Source organism: Lithobates pipiens, unplaced genomic scaffold (genome assembly GCF_037356315.1).
Source record: "Lithobates pipiens isolate NorthernLeopardFrog02 unplaced genomic scaffold, aLitPip1_a1.2 Scaffold_16, whole genome shotgun sequence".
NCBI lineage: Eukaryota > Metazoa > Chordata > Amphibia > Anura > Ranidae > Lithobates > Lithobates pipiens.
Window position 1 is genome coordinate 636,202,493 of NW_027507748.1, and position 21,333 is coordinate 636,223,825.

A 21,333-nucleotide genomic window follows, 5' to 3' on the forward strand; every position below is an offset into this window, starting at 1 on the left:
CCTGAAGGCCAGCATGGGATGAGGTGACAAGGGAGTTTCAGAGCAGGAGCGAAGAGAACTATTAGGTTGGTATTTTGAGTAGGACCGGGGGGGGGGAAAATTTTTTTTATTAGAATCTTGAATCGAGTTGAGGTTAAATCTATTCAAAATGTAAGAAAATCTATATTTTTCGTTTTTTTTTTCCTACCACCGCGCCAGTCCTGAGTTGCTGCGGGCAGGAGTTTTTAGGCAAGGCCGTGGCTTCGGCCTAGTCCGCGAGGCCGGATGCCACAGCCTCGCCTAAAAACTCCTGCCGCAGCTCCTCAGGACTGGCGGCGGCGTCCATCAAAAAAAAAAAAAAAAAAAAAGAAAAGAAAAAAATAATAAAAAAAAAAAACAAACAAACAAACTCACCTCGATTCCAATCGTGAATCAAGTTTAAAAAAAAAAAAGATGATTTTTTTGGTTTAGAAAAATCACCCAGCTCTAATTTTCCCTCTACTGACTTATTTTTAATCCCTATGCTGCTAGCATTAGTAAACAGATAGGAGAGTATATGATATAGTCGAAAATGCTAGGGAGAAGTTTTTCAAAGTGATTTCTCAGCAAAATAAAGCATGGATGGATGGAGACATGGATGGACGAGTTTACTTTGAATATTAACAATGAATTAAATAGTGCTTTTGATTTGTGGTGCTCAGATGCAGTGTAGTTCTGCTTTAAATAGCCTTGATAGCTTAGTCAATCCACCCATGGCTCACATAGAACAGGAACATTACTGGAAATGTAATCTAACCAACATTAACCTGCACTCATGGTCATAGTAAAAAAAATAAAAATAAAATCATCACCTTTTTCTTAAGCCATGCTAAGGTTTTTTCTTTGCTGTATTTATAAAACTTCTTGCTGCCAATTTCTGAAAAAAACAAAACAAAAAGAACGCAAAGACAAAATGTTAATTCTGAATTAGGGCTCATACACAGAGCTAAAAAAAATAAAAAAATAAAAAAAAAAGGCCAGTTTTACCGGCATTTGGCTTTTTTATGCCCCTGGCATATTAGAAGAGCAGAGTTTACACCAAAAAAATAAAATAAAAATAAACCTATTACTAGTGCACTCTAATGACCAGAATAAATATTGTGGCCAATTTTAATGCACATAAGTGTGTGCAATAAGTGACTTTTACCATGTTTTTTAGCACCTTTTTTCGTATCAGAAGGAAAGGCATTCAGAGGAGCTGAGCAAAGGCTCAGTGTGCATGAGGCCTTATTCTGATACTTGTATCCTTTTTTTTACCCTACAGGATCATTTATGTTCTTAGTAGACCACCACAAGGAGTTAAAGTGGAGTTCCAATAAAAAAAAGAAAAAAAAAAAAAAAAAGAAGGAAGAGTTAAAAAAGTCAGCAGCTACAAATACTGCAGCTGCTGACTTTTAATAATTGGACACTCACCTGTCTGTCCCAGCGATGTGGGGAAACAAAGCCCTGCTCGTCTCCCTCTCCTCTTTGCGGTGCTGGCATTGTCACTGTGGGCATGCACTGCGCATACGCTAGTCGCTGTGACTGGCTGGGCAATCTCATATGGGACCTGTGACGCGTCCCAGATGATTGCCGAGAGGAGGGGGGTGGAAGAGGTGATCTCCCTTCCGGCGCAGCGGACCCCCGGGAGGAAGTGGGAGCTGGAACCCTCTAAAAAGAGCATTTCTGCTCCCCCCCCCAAAAAAATGACATGCCAAGGGGTCACCGTCCCTTAAAGTGGAAGTTCTATTTTTGAGTGGAACTCTGCTTTAAGAGAAACCTGACCTGCTACTGCAGACCAATCCTGGAGATATTGATAGATACCAAGCCATCATGCTGATCACAGAACAAATACTGTATGCCAAATAAGAAAGTCACTGCTTTCAGTCATTCATTTGCTGCGTGTTTGTTCAAGATCTGTGAAGTATTAAGGCAAGCAAGGAAACATACATATCTTTCATGACAGGTGCCCATCAAAGGGCAACTTTAGGCAAACACGTAATTAATGGTTTCTCTATAATCCTCTACACAGCAAATATATCAGTGAGAAAGATTATGCTCTGTGAGGAAATACAACTGCCGAGTGCTGCCAATCTAACATACTTCGGGGACTGGAGCTACATAAAACGCAGATGGAGCTAATCACACGACTGGTTAAAGGGAAATAAAAATACTATAGTAGGTTGAAGCTGATCCCCAGGCTAATCTCCCCCACCCCTCTTGCCACCAAACTTATCCCACTCTGCCTCCTGTAGCTCCCTTGTTGTGGGCCTGTGCCAATGCTGCTTTATGTCTAGGGGACTTAGTCACTTACCCTATCCTCCAGTCCAGCTGACTCCCCTGCATGGTTATACCAGTCCCAGAAAACCCCTGTCCCTCGGCACTCTGGGGGTCAGATGCCCTTGGATGTCATCATGACTAGGGCTGAAACAACTAAATCGATTATGAAATGAATCGATTTACTATTTTCATAAATCGATTAATTAGCCATTATTATAATGGGGTGTAAAAAAATAAAAAAGCACAAACTAAAATTAGCTCTTTATAGTACAAAAAGAATAATCCCTACTGTAAATATTACTCACAAAAAAAAATATTACTTTTTTTTGAAGGAAGACATTGTTTTTGTATGGCCGGCATAGGCATTCTAAAGTGACGTATACAAACGAGCTTGCTGCTCGTAGGAGAACGTTTTTTTAATTTGTATTATGTGAGTATCCTCACGGTTTTATTAATAAATCGAATTACTGTTCAAAAACGCTGCACTATCTGGCACCCCCTCTTTTATTACTGCTCCTGCATCTGCTGAGAGACGAAGACAGATAAAGAACCCACTCTGGTCCAGGGATATAAGGGAGAAGAAGCAGTCATTTCCAGTCATTCCCAGGGTTTATTTATATGCGGTTACCTCATTACCGCAAGATAAGTGGCCACTTCTTACTAGTGTGTGCTTACACAAAGAGGAGACACCTTATCCTTTCAGCACTTTATTCTGCTATCTGCACATTGGAATACACATTCACATAAGGAAGAAAATATTTCAATAGACTATTACTATAGCATTTTTGCACAACTGTGGATTTGCGTGGACCAGCCTTAGTTAATAGTAGTTGGCACTTTTAAAATATATGTTGCACTTTGGACTGTATTTTGCAATTTTTGCACAGGCGAGTTGCACTCTGCATAGGAAGATATACATCATTTATCTTGCACTATATGCTAATTTTGCACCACTCTGCTGGTCTTGCAATAGTTGCTTATTTGCACAGTTGATCGTTTGTCTGCCAATTTTGATTGCTCATTTATTCATGTTTGCACATATTTATTGGAGTGTTATTTACTCATTTATTTTTTGCACCTTGCACTTTGATATTATCACCCAGGAATTTGGATGTCACAATATATCTTGACTTTTTAGAAACACAAGCAATTTGTTGGATTTTGCATCTGTAGTAATATCTATTCGATTTACATTTTATTAGAGCCTGTAGAAGCATAACGGTGCCATTAGTCATTTCTTGCACTTTGAACCCCTATGAACATCATTGATTCATCTAATTTACATTTGTACGGCTACCTTTAGCAGCTTATTCCTTCATTCTGCTGGGAACAGCACAGCATCATCTTTTAATACAGCATATAATAATATATTACAGTTGTGTTTGAAAATCGTCAAAACAGCCTAACTTTTTTTATTAAAAAAAAAAAAAAAAATTTGAGATCTCCATGTCTGATGATACTTACCAGATTCACCCTTTAAGACCCCTTTCACACTGCCGTGCCCATAGCGTCGGCAGTAAAGTGCTGCTATTTTTAGCGGCCTTTTAGCGTTGGATTTGCAGCGCATTTCGGCCGCTAGTGGGAAGCTTTTACCCCCTGCCATCGGCAGACAAAGGGTTAAAACCGCCCGCAATAGCTGCGTTTTTTCCGGCGGTATTGCAGCGCTGCCCCATTAATTTCAATGGGGAGGAGCGGTAAACACACCGATTCTTCACCGCTCCAAAGAAGCTGCTGGCAGGACTTTTCCTGATGTCCTGCCAGCGCACCGCTCCGGTGTGAAAGCCCGAGACAATGGTGCAGCAGTTTGAGGGCGGATTGCAGGCGCTATAGCGCCTGCAAAACGCCCTCTGTGTGAAAGGGGTCTAATAGTATATCTCCTCTAATAGTATATACAGTATATCACTGTCTGTTATTCTCAGAGTGGATTCGATATTTTGCTCCCTATCCATATTGCTGGTTATTTATAATTTACCACTGAATAGAGATATTTAAGAATAAATAGCTTTTTTTTAAGCTTTACATTTTACCTAAATTATACACCACACTTAATTTTTTTTTTTTAAGGTTATTAACCGATCAAAACAATCTGCCAACTAATCAATTATGAAAATAATCGTTAGTTGCAGCCCTAATCATGACCAATACAGGGTTGACCAACAGTCCACCACTGGGGAACAGGGCAGCAAGAATCAGATAAGTAAATGTGCTACGCCAGTCTCTGACATCAACAAGTATTTAACCGTGAGCACTATTTCACTGCAAGGGAGGGTTTTTATTTTCAGTTCAGCTTTAAAAATAAACTAAGTAGCCCAAATACTTAACTGAATCTGTGGTCACATGACATCCTGGGCTTGAGTTATCTTTCTTCTGCACTAAACAGAGTTTTTCTACTAGAAGGATGCTCCTTCCCTGGTAATGTGCACAATTCCCACTTCCTGTCTATCCGTAGGGTTCTCTCAAGGTACTGAAGAGCTCATTGACACCGGGGTACACAGATGGATCCTCAGTTTACTCAGTGCCCAGTCACACACAGTCCCACCTCCCGGACGGCTCATAGACTAGACGTCATATGTTTCGGCATTGGACCGGTGTTCTGTCTATCCTATGAGCTGTCCAGGAGCTGGGACTGTTTGTGACTGAGTGCAGAGTAAACAGAAGATACATCTGTGTAATCCGGCAATGGTGAGGCGGCTGCAATGAAGGGCAATTGTAAGGCTGCAATGATGGGCACCGATCAGGCTGCATTAATGGGCACTGACCCTTATTTTGCTTCAAAGCTTTTTATTTCACAATTTAATTTTTTTTTCCTGAAACTTCCCTCTTAAAATTAAGGTCCATGTTACATGCCTGTGCACATTATATGCCAATAAATATGGTAAATGCTACATTAATCATTTTGCCCATACTCAAGATGGCCACAGCCAGAAATGCTAGGGGGGTTGTCTATCAAAGTTATTTCTCAACAAAATAGAGCTTAGAGACATGGATGGATGGGGGAGTTTGCTTTGAACATTTAAAATGAATTCGTGTTTTTGGTGCTCAGATGCAGTGAAGATCCGCTTTAAGCTATGCAGGAAGCAGGAAGCATTAAATAAAAAACAAACGTATAGGAAGCGAGAAAGATGGCCAAGAAATTCCAATGAATGTTCAGAGAAAGCAATATTCACACGTATTCATGAATGATAAAATATTGCGTCTGTCTAAACAAGGACCTGTAATCCCATTTTAAACACAGACACATGTTCTTGAAAAGGCAAAGATACTTTGGAAAAGTGAAGGGTTGCTTTCCCAAAGCCCATTCTGATATGTAATATGCCTAGACAATGTCACTAATATCACAAGAAGTGCAAGAAAAAGGCACCTTTTTCTTCTGTCACATGATGGAGGGACTTCTCTACTTGAGTGCACTTCAGCAACAAGTTACAAGATGGAAACTCCTCATCTACCACAATCTGTTCCGCTGGCTGAAATTTTCCATGCTAAAAGACAAAAACTGATAGTATTAATAATGAGAATGCAGAAGTATGATAGATATAAAAGGGCACATTGGGGCTTCTAAGTTAGTGGATTGAAAGCCATCGCCCCTCACAATGGCTAAATCTCAAATCAGGGACCAATATATTGTTCAAGCTATCCATCAACTAAAGGTTTTAGTTTATATTTTTCCAGGCATGAATCAGAAATGGGTGGAGCTCAATTACATAACTGACGTTTATTTGCATAACACTCATGACAGAGTCATTATACGAAGCAAAAAGAGGTCAGGTCAAAAAGGTATGCACTTCCTTTTCGGGTGTGTATAGAAAATGCACCAATTATTTTAAAATAGATAACTTGTGAGTCAACAGTAACAGGTTAAGCAGGCTAAAACAAAAATACTGTACGATTGTTTTGGGTGTACGATCACATGCTCATCACTGACACATTTACACACACTCTGACAAATATAGCTCCTGTTTACATATGTATACAAACATTACTATACCTCTTTGTCTGCCTTTATTAAGTAGTATATCACCAAAAACAGAGGATCCACTGGGGTTGCGTATAATAACCTGCCATCTAGAAAACCGTAAAAAAAAAAAAAAAAAAAAAGTAAACACAAGAAAAAAGGTATTTCAGAGAGTAAATCCAGAGAGAGTAAATTCAAAGTTGTTATCTGATTAGTTTGCACTGTTTAGCATGCAAATGTAATGTAGTATCAGTAATATTTTGAAGTTCAATTAACCACTTGCCGCCCGCCCTATAACAAAATGATGGTGGCAAAGTGGTTTCATAATCCTGATCGGACGTCATATGACGTGATCAGGATTATGAGCCGCTGCGCGCCCCCGGGGGCGCACATCGCGGCGATAGTTGTTGCGGGGTGTCAGTCTGACAGCCTGCAACTACGATCTCGGTAAAGAGTCTCCGACGGAGACTCTTTACCATGTGATCAGCCGTGTCCAATCACGGCTGATCACAGTGTAAATAGGAAGAGCCGGTGATCGGCTTTTGCTCACTTGCGTCTGTCAGACGCAAGTAGAGGAGAGACGATCGGCTGCTCCTCTGACAGGGGGGGCCTGTGCTGATCGATTATCAGTGCAGCCCTCCCGAGGATGCCCACACTGGACCACCAGGGACGCCACCAGACCACCAGGGATGCCCAGGACAAGGTATGCCACCCTAGACCGCCAGGGATTCCAGTCAGTGCCACAATGGATGCCAATCAGTGCCCATAATGGATGCCAGTGCCCACAATGGGCATCACTGATTGGCATGCATTATTGTTTGGCACTGATTGGCATCCATTAGTACAGTATATTATAATACATATACACATACATATTATAATATCAGTGCCCATCCATGCCCACCTGTGCCACCTACCCATGCCAATCCGTGCCACCTACCCGTGCCGCCTATCAGTGCCACCTCATCGGTGCCCATCAGTGCCGCCTTATCATTGCCCATCAGTGTAACCCCATCAGTGAAGGAGAAAACTTACTTATTTACAAAGTTTTGAAACAAACAAAAAAAAAAAAACTTTATTTTTTCAAAATTTTTGGTATTTTTTTTATTTGTTTAGCAAAAAATAAAAACCGCAGAGGTGATCAAATACCACCAAAAGAAAGCTCTATTTGTGGGAAAAAAATGATAAAAATTTCATTTGGGTACAGTGTAGCATGACCGCGCAATTGTCAAAGTGCGACAGCGCTGAAAGCTCAAAATTGGTCTGGGCAGGAAGGTGTTTAAGTGCCCGGTATTGAAGTGGTTAACCACCTAAAAACAAAAATTGTTACATTAATCACTTCAGCATTGGAAGGATTTAACCCTTTCCTGACCAGAGCACTTTTTGAGATATGGTACTGCGTTGCGTTAACCACTTTCAGACCGGACCATTTTGCTGGCTTAAGACCAGACCACTTTTTGCGATTCGGCACTGCATCACTTTAACTGACAATTGCGCGGTCTTGTGACGTGGCTCCCAAACAAAATTGACGTCCTTTTTTTCTTCACAAATAGAGATTTCTTTTGGTGGTATTTGATCACCCCTATGGTTTTTATTTTTTGCGCTATAAACAAAAATAGAGCGACAATTTTGAAAAAAAAACCCATTATTTTTTACTTTTGGTTATAATAAATATCCCCCAAAAATATATAAAAAAAAAAAAAAAAAACATGTTTTTCCCTCAGTTTAGGCCGATACGTATTCTACTATTCTATAACGCAATGAGCGATTGATTGTTTTGCGTAAAATTTATAACGTTTATAAAATAGGGGATAGTTTTATGGCATTTTTATTAATAATTTTTTTTTTTACTAGTAGTGGCGGCGATCAGTGATTTTTATTGTGACTGCGACATTATGGCGGACACATCGGACATTTTTGCCACATTTTTGGGACCAGTCATTTATACAGCAATCAGTGCTATACAAATGCACTGATTTCTGTGTAAATGACACTGGCACTGAAGGGGTTAAGCAGGGAGTGGCAGTGTAGGGGTTAAGGGTGTCCTAGGGGCGTGTTACTAACTGTGGGGGGCTGGGCTGTGTGTTAGTGAACACTGATCTCTGCTCCAATCACAGGGAGCAGAGATCAGTGTCACTTGTTGCTAGGCAGAACGAGGAGATGCTGTTTACGTCAGCATCTCCCCGTGGCGATCGAGTCGACCGGACTCATGGGGACTCACGCGATGGCAGGGCTGCAAATACAAATGGACGTACCTGTACGCCAGTTTGCCTGCCTGTGCCATTATGCCGACGTACATCGTCATGCACCGGACGGGAAGTGCTTAACCGACGTCCTTTTTTTCCCCCACAAATAGAGCTTTCTTTTGGTGGTATTTGATCACCTCTGCAGTTTTTTTTTTTTTTATAGCGCAAAAAATAAAAAGGGCTATATTTTTTTACTTTTTGCTATAATAAATATCCCCAAAAAATATATATAACAAATTTCTCAGTTTAGGTCAATATGTATTCTACATATTATTAGGGGGGGGGGGGGGGGGGGGGGGGGAGAGCAATAAGCGTATATTGATTGATTTGCGCAAAAGTTATTACGTCTACAAAATAGGGGATGGATTAAATCTGTGATTTTTATCGTGACTGCAACATTATGGCGGACACATTTGACACCATTTTGGGACCTTTATACAGCGATCAGTGCTTAAAAATAAATAAAATAAAAAAAGGCAATTGCACTACTCTGATATCCATGCTGAAGATGACATCTTTATTAACCTTGGGTCAACTGCTCTTCCTCTATCGCTGTAGATAGCGGCAGTAGCCTTTGGATCGTGTGATAATACCTGCTGTATGCTGATACCAGGACACTGGGACTTGTAGTGCTAACACCTGCTGAATGATGATATCCGGGATAACTGCTGCTTGAATGCATTGGGCAGCAATTGTAATTGTTTCTCCCCTTGTACCAATCCTCGCTGGTGTAGGATTACATGGTGGTGCCCTAGGACTCCTGTTTTGTGAATTGTTGGAACTCTGTGCCAGTTATATTTGTCCTTACCATTACTGTCCTTTCTGTCCTATGGCGACTAAGATCGTGTTTTTTTTTTCCAAAATTGTGAGCCTTTGTTTATAGCACAATAAATGAAAACGGCAGAGGTGATCAAATACACCAAAGGAAAGCTCTATTAGTGGGGGAAAAAAACAAACAAAAAAACCCCAAACATTTTATTTGGATACAGTCTCACACGATCACGCAATTTTCAGTTAAATGAACGCAGAGCCGAATTGCAAAAAATGGCCTGGTCCCGAAGGGGGGTAAACTTTCAGAAGCTGAAGTGGTTAAACAACCCACTGGTATAGGCACCAAGGCTCATCCTCTAGTTTCAGAGAGGCGCACACTGCATAAATAAGGGCCCGAAGCAGTCTCCTTTAATTTGGGAGTGACTCAGAATGACCCAAGGCTGGAAACACTGGTAGAAGCAACAAGGTGACCAAAGTCACAGATCAAAAGATCACCATTCAATTTTTTCAAGCAGAGACCGTTGTGGGGAGAAGTCAGTGGGGCCTGAGCATGGTACTGTAAAAGCTAGGCCAAGTCAACCATGCTGAAAAGCCTAAATTGAAGAGACAAAGCTCAGTGGTTTACAAAAGAATCTTGACTGACAAAAAACAAAGATCCTTTCTAAAGCTCTGCTGTACTAAGACTAACTCCTAGATCACTAGCCATAAATTGAGGTTTGCTGGAATTGGAGGAGTTATCCCCGACTGGCCAAGATTTTGTTTGCCAGTGTCCCCTGGTAGATGTCAGTAGAACTCAAAGCTTTAAGGCTCCCTGCGTACCTCAATGGATGAAAAAGTAAAAAAAAAAAAAAAAAGGGTCTAAGCAATGGTATGCTACAATAAAATGAAATGTTTGTTTTTGGGTTAAGAGAAGCTGCTTACCTTGTTGAACTGTCTGACCTATGAACCAAGATCGATATTCTTCTTGGAAAGCTTTCATTTCACAGATCTGCTGTCCAGAGTTAATAAACAGGTACATGTTGCCCTTTTCTAAGAAAAAAAAAAAAAAATAAAAAAGGGACAAAACATAATCTCATGCATTTCTCATTGTATGGCAGGTCTCACTTATACAGCAAAATGAAACAACTAAAGCCACTTGTAGGTCAACCATAACCCTATAGTAAAAGTTTCATACCCATCCCAATCCACCCAAACCCCAGCCTCTTTCAGGTTTATTGGAGCCGTCGGTAAACCCAGAAGCGATCTAATCCATCTGATGGCTAGGTAGGAAGTTTGTATTGCGTGTGGGCAAGATGACCCCCCGCTCGGCTCCATGCCTTTGGGGGAACAGAGTTACCTCCGATGTCACTTCTAGTCCTTGGGCATGAAGAAAGAATTTTTCTTTTTTAACCAGTTCCCGGACGATGTACATTGGCTGAATGGCACGGGCAGGCATATTGGCGTACAGGTACATCCAATCTTTAATGCCTTCCTGCCATCGCGAGCACGGCGCCGGTCGGGACCCCCATGAGTCCGGTCGGGGGTCCCGCGGACTCGAATGCCGCAGGCATTGCTGCGATCATCTCACAGGGCTGCTGAAAGGAGAATTGCCGTTGTAAACAGCATTTCCCCATTCTGTCTAGCAACTAGTGACGCTGATCTCTGCTCATGTGATTGGAGCAGAGATCAGTGTTCACTAAATTAAAGACCAGCCCCCAACAGTTAGCAACACACCCTTAGGAACACTTAACCCCTACACTGCCGCCCACTGATTAACCCCTTCACTGCCAGTGTCATTTACACAAGAATCACTGCATTTATATAGCAGCGATTGCTGTATAAATGACAATGATCCCAAAAATGTGTCAAAAATGTCCGATGTGTCCGCCATAATGTCACAGTCACAATAATAAAAAAAAAAAAATAATAAAAATGCCATACAATTTTGTAAACGCTATAACTTTTGCGCAAACCAAATCGCTTATTGCGATTTTTTTTAACCAAAAATATGAAGAATACGTATCGGCTTAAATTGAGGGAAAAAAAATGTTGTTTTTTTTTATATATATATTTTTTTGGGGGTATTATAAACAAAAAGTAAAGAATAATGCGTTTTTTTCAAAATTGTCACTCTATTTTTGTTTATAGCGCAAAAAATAAAACCCGCAGGGGTGATCAAATATCACCAAAAGAAAGCTCTATTTGTGGGAAAAAAAGGACATCAATTTTGCTTGGGAGTCACGTCGCATTACCGCGCAATTGTCAGTTAAAGCGACGCAGTGCCGAATCACAAAAAGTGGTCATGTCTTTGACCAACAAATTGGTCCGGGGTTGAAGTGGTTAATGTAAAAAAAAAAAAAAAATGTATGTATGCATGCATGCATGCATGCATATAGATATATATATATATATATATATATATATATATATATATATATATATATATATATATATATATAGTTAAAAGCACCCCGCTAGCGGCTGAAAAGTGACGCTAAAACAATGGTAAAGTGCTGCTAGTTCACCGCCGATGCTCTCCCAGCTCCAGTGTGAAACTACTCTAAACAGGTAACCCATGAAAATTTTTTAAATACCTTTGTTTTAAAGCATGACATGTTAGGCATCTATTTGAGCTGCACGATTAATCATTCAAAAGATTGTGATTCGACCCCACACATGACCTCAAATCAAGCATTTCCACGATTCATGTAAACAGTGAACAGTGCAGAGCAGTTCCCCTGCTCACAGCTGTAAAAAAATAAAATAAACCCCCCCCCCCACACACACACACAAAATGTTTATCAACAACATCCCTCAGCTCTTAAAAGAGAAGGATAAAAGAAACATTGCATCTCATCTTTCTTTCTCTTTAAATTAATAAAGATCAAAAGGGATGAACTTTGGTCTGCAAGTTAAAGTTTAAAGCAACCTTGTCAAGTAAAAAAAAAAAAAAAATATTTTTTTGGCTTTTGATTAAATTGTTCCTCTGTTTAACCCCTTAATTTACTCTAATAATATTAACTCCTTATTCTCCTTCATTTAATTTTTTTTTTTTTACTTCTATTTTATATAACTACTAAAACTATTTTTTTGTTTGCACTGTTCATTAAAATATTTTTACACCTTTAGCATATTTGCACGTTTCACATGGGGGAAAAAAACAAAAACTATAATATTATATATAAAAAAGTTGTGGTAGGTATCGGTAATTGGTATCAGCGAGTACAAAAAAATAAAAAAATAAAAAAGGAAAAAAGACTCCAATATAACCTAATGGTAATTTTTTTATTTTATTTCTTTACGCATTGCATTTCTTTAAATTTGATTGAAGCAAAGAGTATTCAGTCTTATTTTATTGCCATCTTGTTTGAAATATTGAGGGGTTGTAAATCTTTAAAATAAAACAAGTTTAGAATTGTGTTCTTTATTCTAAGCCAAAAGAAATTAGGATTGCCATTTTATCTAGAATCAAGCAGCTCTAGTATCCATTTACTCGCTTTAACATCATACAAAAAAAATTGGGCTAACTTTAGTGTTTTTCTTTTTTTAATTTATTAAAGTGTATTTTTTTTTTTTTATTGCGTTTGAAAGATCGCTTTGCAAATAGCGTGACATAAAATATTGCAATTTTTACTGATTTATTCTCTAGGGTCTCTGCTATAGAAAAAAAAAATGAAAATGAATAAACATTATATTATTTATATATATATAAATAATTTTCTAGCAAAAAAATAAAATAAAAATCTATTTAAACAAAATGTTCCAGAAAAGGCCTGATCAGCAAGTGGTTAGCGATATGGTGGGACACATATCAAACAGAACATAAACAGCACTCATACAACCAACCATACAGTTACATATGTTAGTTTTTTACTCAGACAGAAATAACAACCTACTATAAAACAAACGATTTTTAAAATGCATGTCCAGCTAAAACGTTATTTCTAAGGGCTTATTCACACCGGCAGCTGGGCACTGGTGTGACCTGGGGGGAAATTGCATTGCTATTTACAATCACTCCCATTTCAGTTGTGTGAAATTTAAAGACATAAAAAGCTTTGAGATGGCAGGAATTTCTCTTGTTCAGCCCAGAGATCTGAAGAAGAGAAGTCTATCTGACAAATAGATTTTCAAAAGGAAGGATGTCAGGCAGTAGTTGCTGCCAGGGCCACCCATGGCTCGATTTCATCCGGTTCGTCAGGAACTATCCGAAATTCGCACCGTGTATGGCCAGCTTTATAACTTCTGGTCCAGCAACTGCTACAAAATAGAGTCAGCATGAGTACTGCCCAGCCATTCACAGGAAGCTTTGTATTTTATGAGTGAAGACAAGGCTTCTTTTAATTGGCTGAGCTGGAGATAGTGATTCATCTACCCACCTGTCAATCAGAGGATGCCTTGAATTACCATATTTATTGGTGTATAACACGTAAAAGGCGTATAACACGCACCCTCATTTTCAGAGGGAAGTTTCAAGGAAAAAAAAAATAAAAATAAAAAAACACTTTTGAAATAAACAACTTTGAATTAAAATATGGGTCAGTGCCCATCAAAACAGCCGGATTAGTGCCCATCTGCAGCCTGATCAATGCCCATCGGTAGCCCATCTCATGCCCATTTTTAGCTCCAATGCTCATCCGTAGCCTCACCATCTTTTATCAATGCAGCCTAAACAGTGCAGGAAATAACCGAGCCGTCATCCCCCATTTGCTCAGCTCTCAGTCAGCAGTTACACACAGTCCCGCCTCCGTCATCAGCATTGGATCAGCTCCTGTAATAGAACACTGGTCCAATGCCAGTGGGTGGAGGCGGGACTGTGTGTGTGACGCGAGAGCCGAGTTAGAGCCAAGTAAACAGGAGATGACGGCTCTGTGAACTCCGTCTGCGCTGGTCCCCCCTCCGAGGTACACTATCGGCATATAACACGCACCCATGATTTGCCCCCTATTTTAAAGGGGAAAAAAATATATATATTATATATTTTTTTATAACAGCTTACCTGTAAAATCCTTTTCTTTCATGTACATCAGGGGACACACAGCCATAGTAATTACTATGTGGGTTATATCAGACCGACAGGTGCTGGACACTAGCATGCCCCTAAAGGCGTGTACTCCCCTATATAACTCCTCCCATTACTGGGAGTCCTCAGTTTTGTAGCCAAGCAATACAGGTGTATCCCAAAGAAGGGGAGGGACCTCTTTGTCCCCTAATGTACATCAAAGAAAAGGATTTTACAGGTAAGCGGTTATAAAAATCCTATTTTCTTTTCTTACATCAGGGGACACAGAGTCATAGTAATTACTATGTGGGATGTCCCATAGCAATGGCAATTGAAAGGGGGGGGGGGGGGGGTAGACAGAACAAAAAACAGATGGCCAGAGGACTCATATTGCGCCTAAAGGCATAATCCTCATGACCTTTAATAATCGATTTGATAAAATCTGATAAACGTATGAACCGAAGACCAAGTCGCGGTCTTACAGATCTGAGCCATAGAGGTCTGATGATGCACCACTCAAGAGGCACTAATCACCCTGGATGAGTGTGCTCTTAATATGAGAAGGAAGAATTTTCTTCTTTAAGCTGAAGCTTGAATAACCACTTGACAAATCCATTTGGAAAATAGTGGATCTTGACGCTGCCTATCCAAATCTTGGACCCTCTGGCAGTACAAACAAAACCTGTGTTTTGCGAACTTGAGCGGTCGCCCTTAAATAGACTCTGGTCGCTCTTACTACGTCAAGGGAATGTAGTGCCTTCTCTTCCCCAGATTAAGGCTCTGGAGAGAGAGAAGGAAGAATATCTTGGTTTAAATGAAAACCTGTTACCACTTTTGGTAGGAATTCAGGATGAGGACATAAAACCACCTCATCCTTATACATGATGAAATATGGCTCTTACAAGACAGAGCCGCTAGTTCCGATACGCTTCTAGCAGAAGAAATGACAACCAGAAAAGATCATCTTTCTTTTCAAAGAATCAAGGAAATTTCTCGTAAAGATTCAAAAGGCTGATTCAGCAAAGCCAATAAGACCAATTTTAAATCTCAAGGATTTAGAGGTGCCTTGATAGGGGGAATAAACCGTGTTTCCCCCCTGAATAAGCTACGCACCAAGAGTGGGAAGCAAGAGGCCATAGGAAAAACACTGACAAGGCCGGAATCTGCTCTTGATAGAAGTCAAGACCAGCTTCATTACAGATCCCATATGCAGGAAATCAGGAATCCTGCCTATGACATACTTCCTGGGGTGCCAACCCCTGGATCCACACCAAGAAACACATGCCTTCCAGACTCGATAGTAAATTATTCTGGAAGTCGGCTTCCTGGCATTAATCAAAGTAGACACTACCAAAGGAGATCACCCACGATCTTTTGTAGGAGTGGGATTCAACAATCAGACCTGTCAAATTTTTCGTCCGTAAGGTAGGATGAAATACCGAACCGTGCGCAAGAAGGTCTGGCTATAATGGCAGAGTCCGAAGGAATCCTACTGCCATCTTTATGATCTCAGTAAACCTTCTGGGACCACCAGAATCACCTCCTTTTGTTCCTGCGAAGAAGACCCGGAGGAAATGCATAGATCAGTGAAAACTGATCCCATGGGAAGACTAATGCGTCTGTTCCGCCTGCTAGCGGACCCCTTGTTTTCGACATAAAGTTGTCGACCTCGTTAATGAATCTGGACGCGAATAGGTCCACGTCCAGAATACCCAATCTTCTGACATATCGCAAGGAAGATGTTGGGCTGAAGAGATCATTCTCCCAGAAATAATTGTAGTACGCCTGAAAAATTAGAATTGCCGATAGGCAAGGAGTGTTGTATTCTGCCCAAGCTAGAACATTATTCACCTCTTTTTGGGCTGCACGACCTCTTGTGCCCCCCCCCCACCGCCGTGGCCTTGTCAGACTGAATCCTGTCAGGACAGTCCCGTAGTCTGACTGCCAAGATTCTAGGGCCAGACGTAGTGCCTGAAACTTCCAAAAAAGTTGATAGCCAAGGTCCTCTAACCTGGACCATCTCTCCCCTGGACAGAATCTTCTTCCAGGGCTGCTCCCCAGCCTAAAAGGCTGGCATCTGTTGTTAATACCTTCCAGGATAAAGATTTTCCCTTTTGCTGGACAACAACCACCAATTTAGGCTCTATGTTGGGAGCCAAGCGTATTGGAGACAAACAAGGCCTGAATTTTTATTCCAGACCGACAGGATGGTGTTTTGAAGCAGTCTGAGTAAAACTGCATGTAAGGGACGGCCTTGAAGGAGGCCACCAAATCTCATGCACAGCTGAATGGAACCGATTCTTGTCTGTGGTAAGAATACCTTCTTCTGTATGGTATCTATAACCAGCCTCCAAGTACCGTTATCTCCTTGATGGTTTTAAGGAGAATCTTCCTAGGCTGAAAGTCCAACCTAGAGATTTCAGATATTTACGGCTGAGATCAGACTCTGGTTTTAGACCAGAGACTGAATGATCTATTAAAAGTAGATCTCCTGGGGGGGTCCCCAGGATTCTGACAAGACAGTCTCTAGTTATGGGCTCCGGATAAGGCGATGATACCCTATTGTTGCACATCTGGCTTCAACCATCCCTGTGAGGGATGAGGTCTGTATTTCAAGCCACTATTGTATATGATTGCACTACTGTCTGCCTGTAGCATATTTGTTCACTGGCAGCAGGCCTGCCCTGCTGACAATTGTTTGTTAATGTACTCATGTACTTGCAAGTGCCTTTTCAAAAATAAAAACTTTTGAAAGTAAAAGTAGATCTTCTAATAGGCTAAAGGAGGTGCCAGAACAGAATCTTTCAGAACACTCGTGGTGCTGTGGCTAAGCTGAACGGCAGGGCCACAACTGAAAAAAATAGTAAGCGGGAAACTTTGGCACATGGAGTTTTGCAACTTCCCTCCTTGCAGGATGGACACAGCCGATTGAATTATGAATCAAAATCTAGAATGGGTCTTAACTCTGTTTGGTTCTGGAACCTTAAAAGGTTTTAGCCAAAACCCCCTGTTCCACTAAGGGAACCTCTGATATCACCGACTGGAATAACAGCTGATCCAGAGGCCAGAAAGAGACTTAAATTTTTCTCTGGATCCTTAGGAACATTCTCAGAGGAGACGGAAACTCATGCATAAAGACTGCCCCATCAGCAGAGGGGATGAGCCGAACACCCCCCGGTTTGGTTCACACCAGAACCTGTGAACAGACCTAAAATTCGTGTGAACTTTAGAACCCTATTAAAGTCTATGGACTCAAATGTTCAAAATCAAAAGTGCTAATTTTAAAGCCTAATATGCAAGTTATTGTCCTAAAAAGGGTTTGGGGACCCGGCTCCTGCCCCAGGAGACATGTATCAATGCAAAAAAAAAAAAAAAAAAAAAAAAAAAAAATAAAAACTTTTAAAAATGGCTGTTTAACCACTTCCCGACCGGCGCACACCGATGTACGTCGGCAGAATGGCACGAACAGGCATATTGGCGTACAGGTATGTCCAATCTTAAATGCCGCCCTGCCATCGCGTGGTCGGGACCCCCGTGAGTCTGGTCTCCATCGCCGCGGGCATACCCGCGATCGTCTCACGGGGCGGCTGAACTGGGAGATGCCATTGTAAACAGCAAGTGACGCTGATCTCTGCTCCATGTGATTGGGGCAGAGATCAGTGTTCACTAAATGAAAGCCCAGCCCCCAACAGTTAGTAACACACCCCGAGGAACACTTAACACCTACACTGCCACCCACTGGTTAACCCCTTCACTGCCAGTGTCATTTACACAGGAATCACTGCATTTATATAGCAGTGATTGCTGTATAAATGACAATGGTTCCAAAAGTGTCAAAAATGTCCGATGTGTCTGCCATAATGTCGCAGTCACAATAAAAATTGCTGATCGCCGCCATTACTAGTAAAAAAATAAAATAAAAAAAATTAATAAAAATGTCATGAAACTATCCCCTATTTTCTAAGTGCTATAACTTTTACGCAAACCAATCAATAATCGCTTATTGCGATTTTAGTTATCAAAAATATGTAGTAGAATAAGTATCAGCCTAAACTGAGGTCAAAAAATGTATTTTTATATATTTTTGGGGGATATTTATTATCGCAAAAAGTGGTCTGGTCTTTGGCCAGCAAAATGGTCCGGGGCTGAAGTGGTTAATAATGCTTAAAGTGAAACAATAAAGGTGTAATAGTCCTTTAAGTTTCATACCTGGGGGGTGTGTATAGTATGCCTGTAAAAGGGTGCATGTTTCCCGTGCTTAGAACTGTCCCTGCGCAAAGTGTCATTTCTGCAAGAAAAAAAAAAGTAATTTAAAAGCACTCGCGGCTATAATGAAGTGTGGAGTTCCCCCGAAAAATCCATACCAGACCATTTATCCGAACATGCAACCTGGCAGGCCACAGGAAAAGAGGTGGGGAGGGGAGAGCCTCCTGCACCTCAACAAAAGGGCCCTGAGGACTAGATGGGAATCTGCTATGTTTAGTCCTACTATGGAGAGGCATCATAGCATCAATCTTCTTTCAAATTTTTAAATGGTTTATGGATAAAAAAAAATTAAAAAAAATTAAAATGGTAGAAGAGGAAAATGCCTGTGTGGCCAAACCTGATCCAGCCAACCTCTCTGCTCTGTCCCTCCACCGCCAGGCAGCAGCTTTAAAGACATGTGACTACTCCCCCCGGAATTTTCCCACGCGATCAGCGTCTGCAGCATGGCGAGGGCTATAAATCCTGAACTTTGAGTGGCTGCGGTCTGCTCCCCTTTTTTTTTTTCCTTTTCAAAAAACAAGGCAGATGCTCTGGCATATTCCTGAAGAGGAAAAATGTCAATCTGGGGGTGCAGGAAAAGACCAGACCCCCCTTTTATTACCAGAGGGTCTGTGCCGGCTGAAGGAGAGGAGAGTGAAGGCTTCTGTTTTTTCCAGCGTCAGGACGGTGAGTGCTCAATATAGCCCCCAGTGGTGACACATAGGCATGACAACACTACACACAGAAGGAGAAATTCCTGAGAAAAACTCCCTTACCTTATCCTCGCAGCAGGGTTTTATCCGAGATAAAGACCCAATCTTCACCCTTCACGGTAGGCTCCGAGACCTTATAGGAAACCTTCAGGAACCAGGGAACTCTCAGGTTATCACACAATCCTGGACCTGCGACAGCACCCTGCCAGTAAAACTTTATGGCCTTACTACCAAAAAGTACTGGATCCCAGTTCCCAGCTGTCAAAGAGAAGCATTTGCATGCAAAACTTTGTTTCTTCGGATCACAAGGCCCGGGTATTCATTTAGCCCATGAAAAAGACATCACAACAGATCCTGTCAGCATGGCTGGCTCTTATAAAGGATTACTGCCCGTGGAGCTCAGCACAGCACATCCGTACTTGTGCCCAACACCTTAGACACTGGCGAAAAAAACTGAAGACTCCCAGTAATGGGAGGGATTATATAGGGGAGTACACACCTTTAAGGGCGTGCCAGTGTCCAGCACCTGTCGGTCCGCTATAACCCACATAGTAATTACTATGGCTCCGTTTCCCCTGATGCAAGAAAAGTGCGTGTTATACACCAAAAAATATGGTAATTAATACAAAATGGCTGAACAGCGCTCAGCCTTACTTAATTTTGTTCCAGGAATGGATTGGGGAGTCCCCATACCACTGCCAGAACACAGTGCTTCATACTGCATGTAGCTTATGCGAAATACATTTTTTTAAAGCACGGAAAGAAGGCGTATATATTTATTTTAGGAATGGGAATAGTTCCTTTGGGCCTAGAGTTAGGCTTTAAGGAGTGACCACCACAATATCCCCACTAAGGCTAGGGATTGGCCACCACACTTATTCACCCAACAATTTTAACCCACTTGCCAAACGCACCACAGTAGATTTACTGTTACTGGGCAGCCGTTCTGTGCAGAATTATACACACACACACACACACACACACACACACACACACACACACACACACACACACACACACCTGCACTTCCGGGTAGGGGGTATACGCCACTTCTATTGTGATTAGTCACAGTAGAAGCCAATCAGTGGGTGCTGATCGTTGAGGAGAGGCTGGATGGAGCTCTGCCTATGTAAATATACAGACACTTTTTTTTTTTAAGTTTGTTTTTAGACGCTATAACCAATCAATATACGCTATTTTTTTTTTTTACCAAAAATATGTAGAATACATTTTTGTTATTGGCTATGCTTTATAGTAGAAAGTAAAAAATATTGTTTTGTGTAATGGAAATTTGTAGGTTCTGTACATACCGTATATACTCGAGTATAAGCCGAGATTTTCAGCCTCTTTTTTGAGGCTGAAAGTGCCCCCCTCGGCTTATACTCGAGTCGCCGCTGTCTGACTGCTCGATCAGCGTATCGAGCAGACAGACGGCGGACATACAATTTGAAAGCCGCGCCTCCGCCTCCGCCTGTGATAGGCGGAACACTGAATTTCCCAGCAGCCTGTGTTCCGCCTATCACGCACATCGTCTCATCCTCGTACTACGGACGAGGATGAGACGATGTCCGTGATAGGCGGAACACAGGCTGCTGGGAAATTCAGTGTTCCGCCTATCACAGGCGGAGGCGCGGCTTTCGAATTGTAGTATGGCCGCCGAGGCGCCGACGAAGAGCGGCGATCCTGGCAAGGCACGGGACGGGACGGAGGCAAGGCACGGCACGGGACGGGACGGAGGCAAGGCACGACACGGGACGGAGGCAAGGAGGCAAGGCACGGGACGGAGGCTCGGGACACGGGTAGGCTGGACACACACACACACACACACACACACACACACACACACACAGGGATGGATGGATGGATGGAGACACACACACACACACAGGGATGGATGGATGGATGGAGACACACACACACAGGGATGGATGGAGACACACACACACAGGGATGGATGGATGGACACACACACACAGGGATGGATGGATGGATGGACACACACAGGGATGGATGGATGGACACACACAGGGATGGATGGATGGATGGACACACACACAGGGATGGATGGATGGATGGACACACACACAGGGATGGATGGATGGATGGACACACACACACACACAGGGACGGACGGACACACAGGGACGG

At 41.7% G+C, this 21,333-nt stretch overlaps 1 protein-coding gene across 2 annotated transcripts in view; it reads right to left on the reverse strand.

Annotated features, from left to right (window-relative positions):
- Positions 1-21,333, reverse strand: part of RNASEH2B (ribonuclease H2 subunit B) — a 61,655-nt gene that overhangs the window by 26,516 nt on the left and 13,806 nt on the right. For both annotated transcript variants that reach the window (XM_077484239.1, XM_077484238.1), the window contains exons 3-6: positions 10,168-10,275; positions 6,263-6,339; positions 5,639-5,756; positions 831-895 (exon numbers count right to left, since the gene is read on the reverse strand). In XM_077484239.1, the coding sequence (XP_077340365.1) occupies positions 831-895; positions 5,639-5,756; positions 6,263-6,339; positions 10,168-10,275 (368 nt within the window). The remainder of the gene's footprint in view (positions 1-830; positions 896-5,638; positions 5,757-6,262; positions 6,340-10,167; positions 10,276-21,333) is intronic.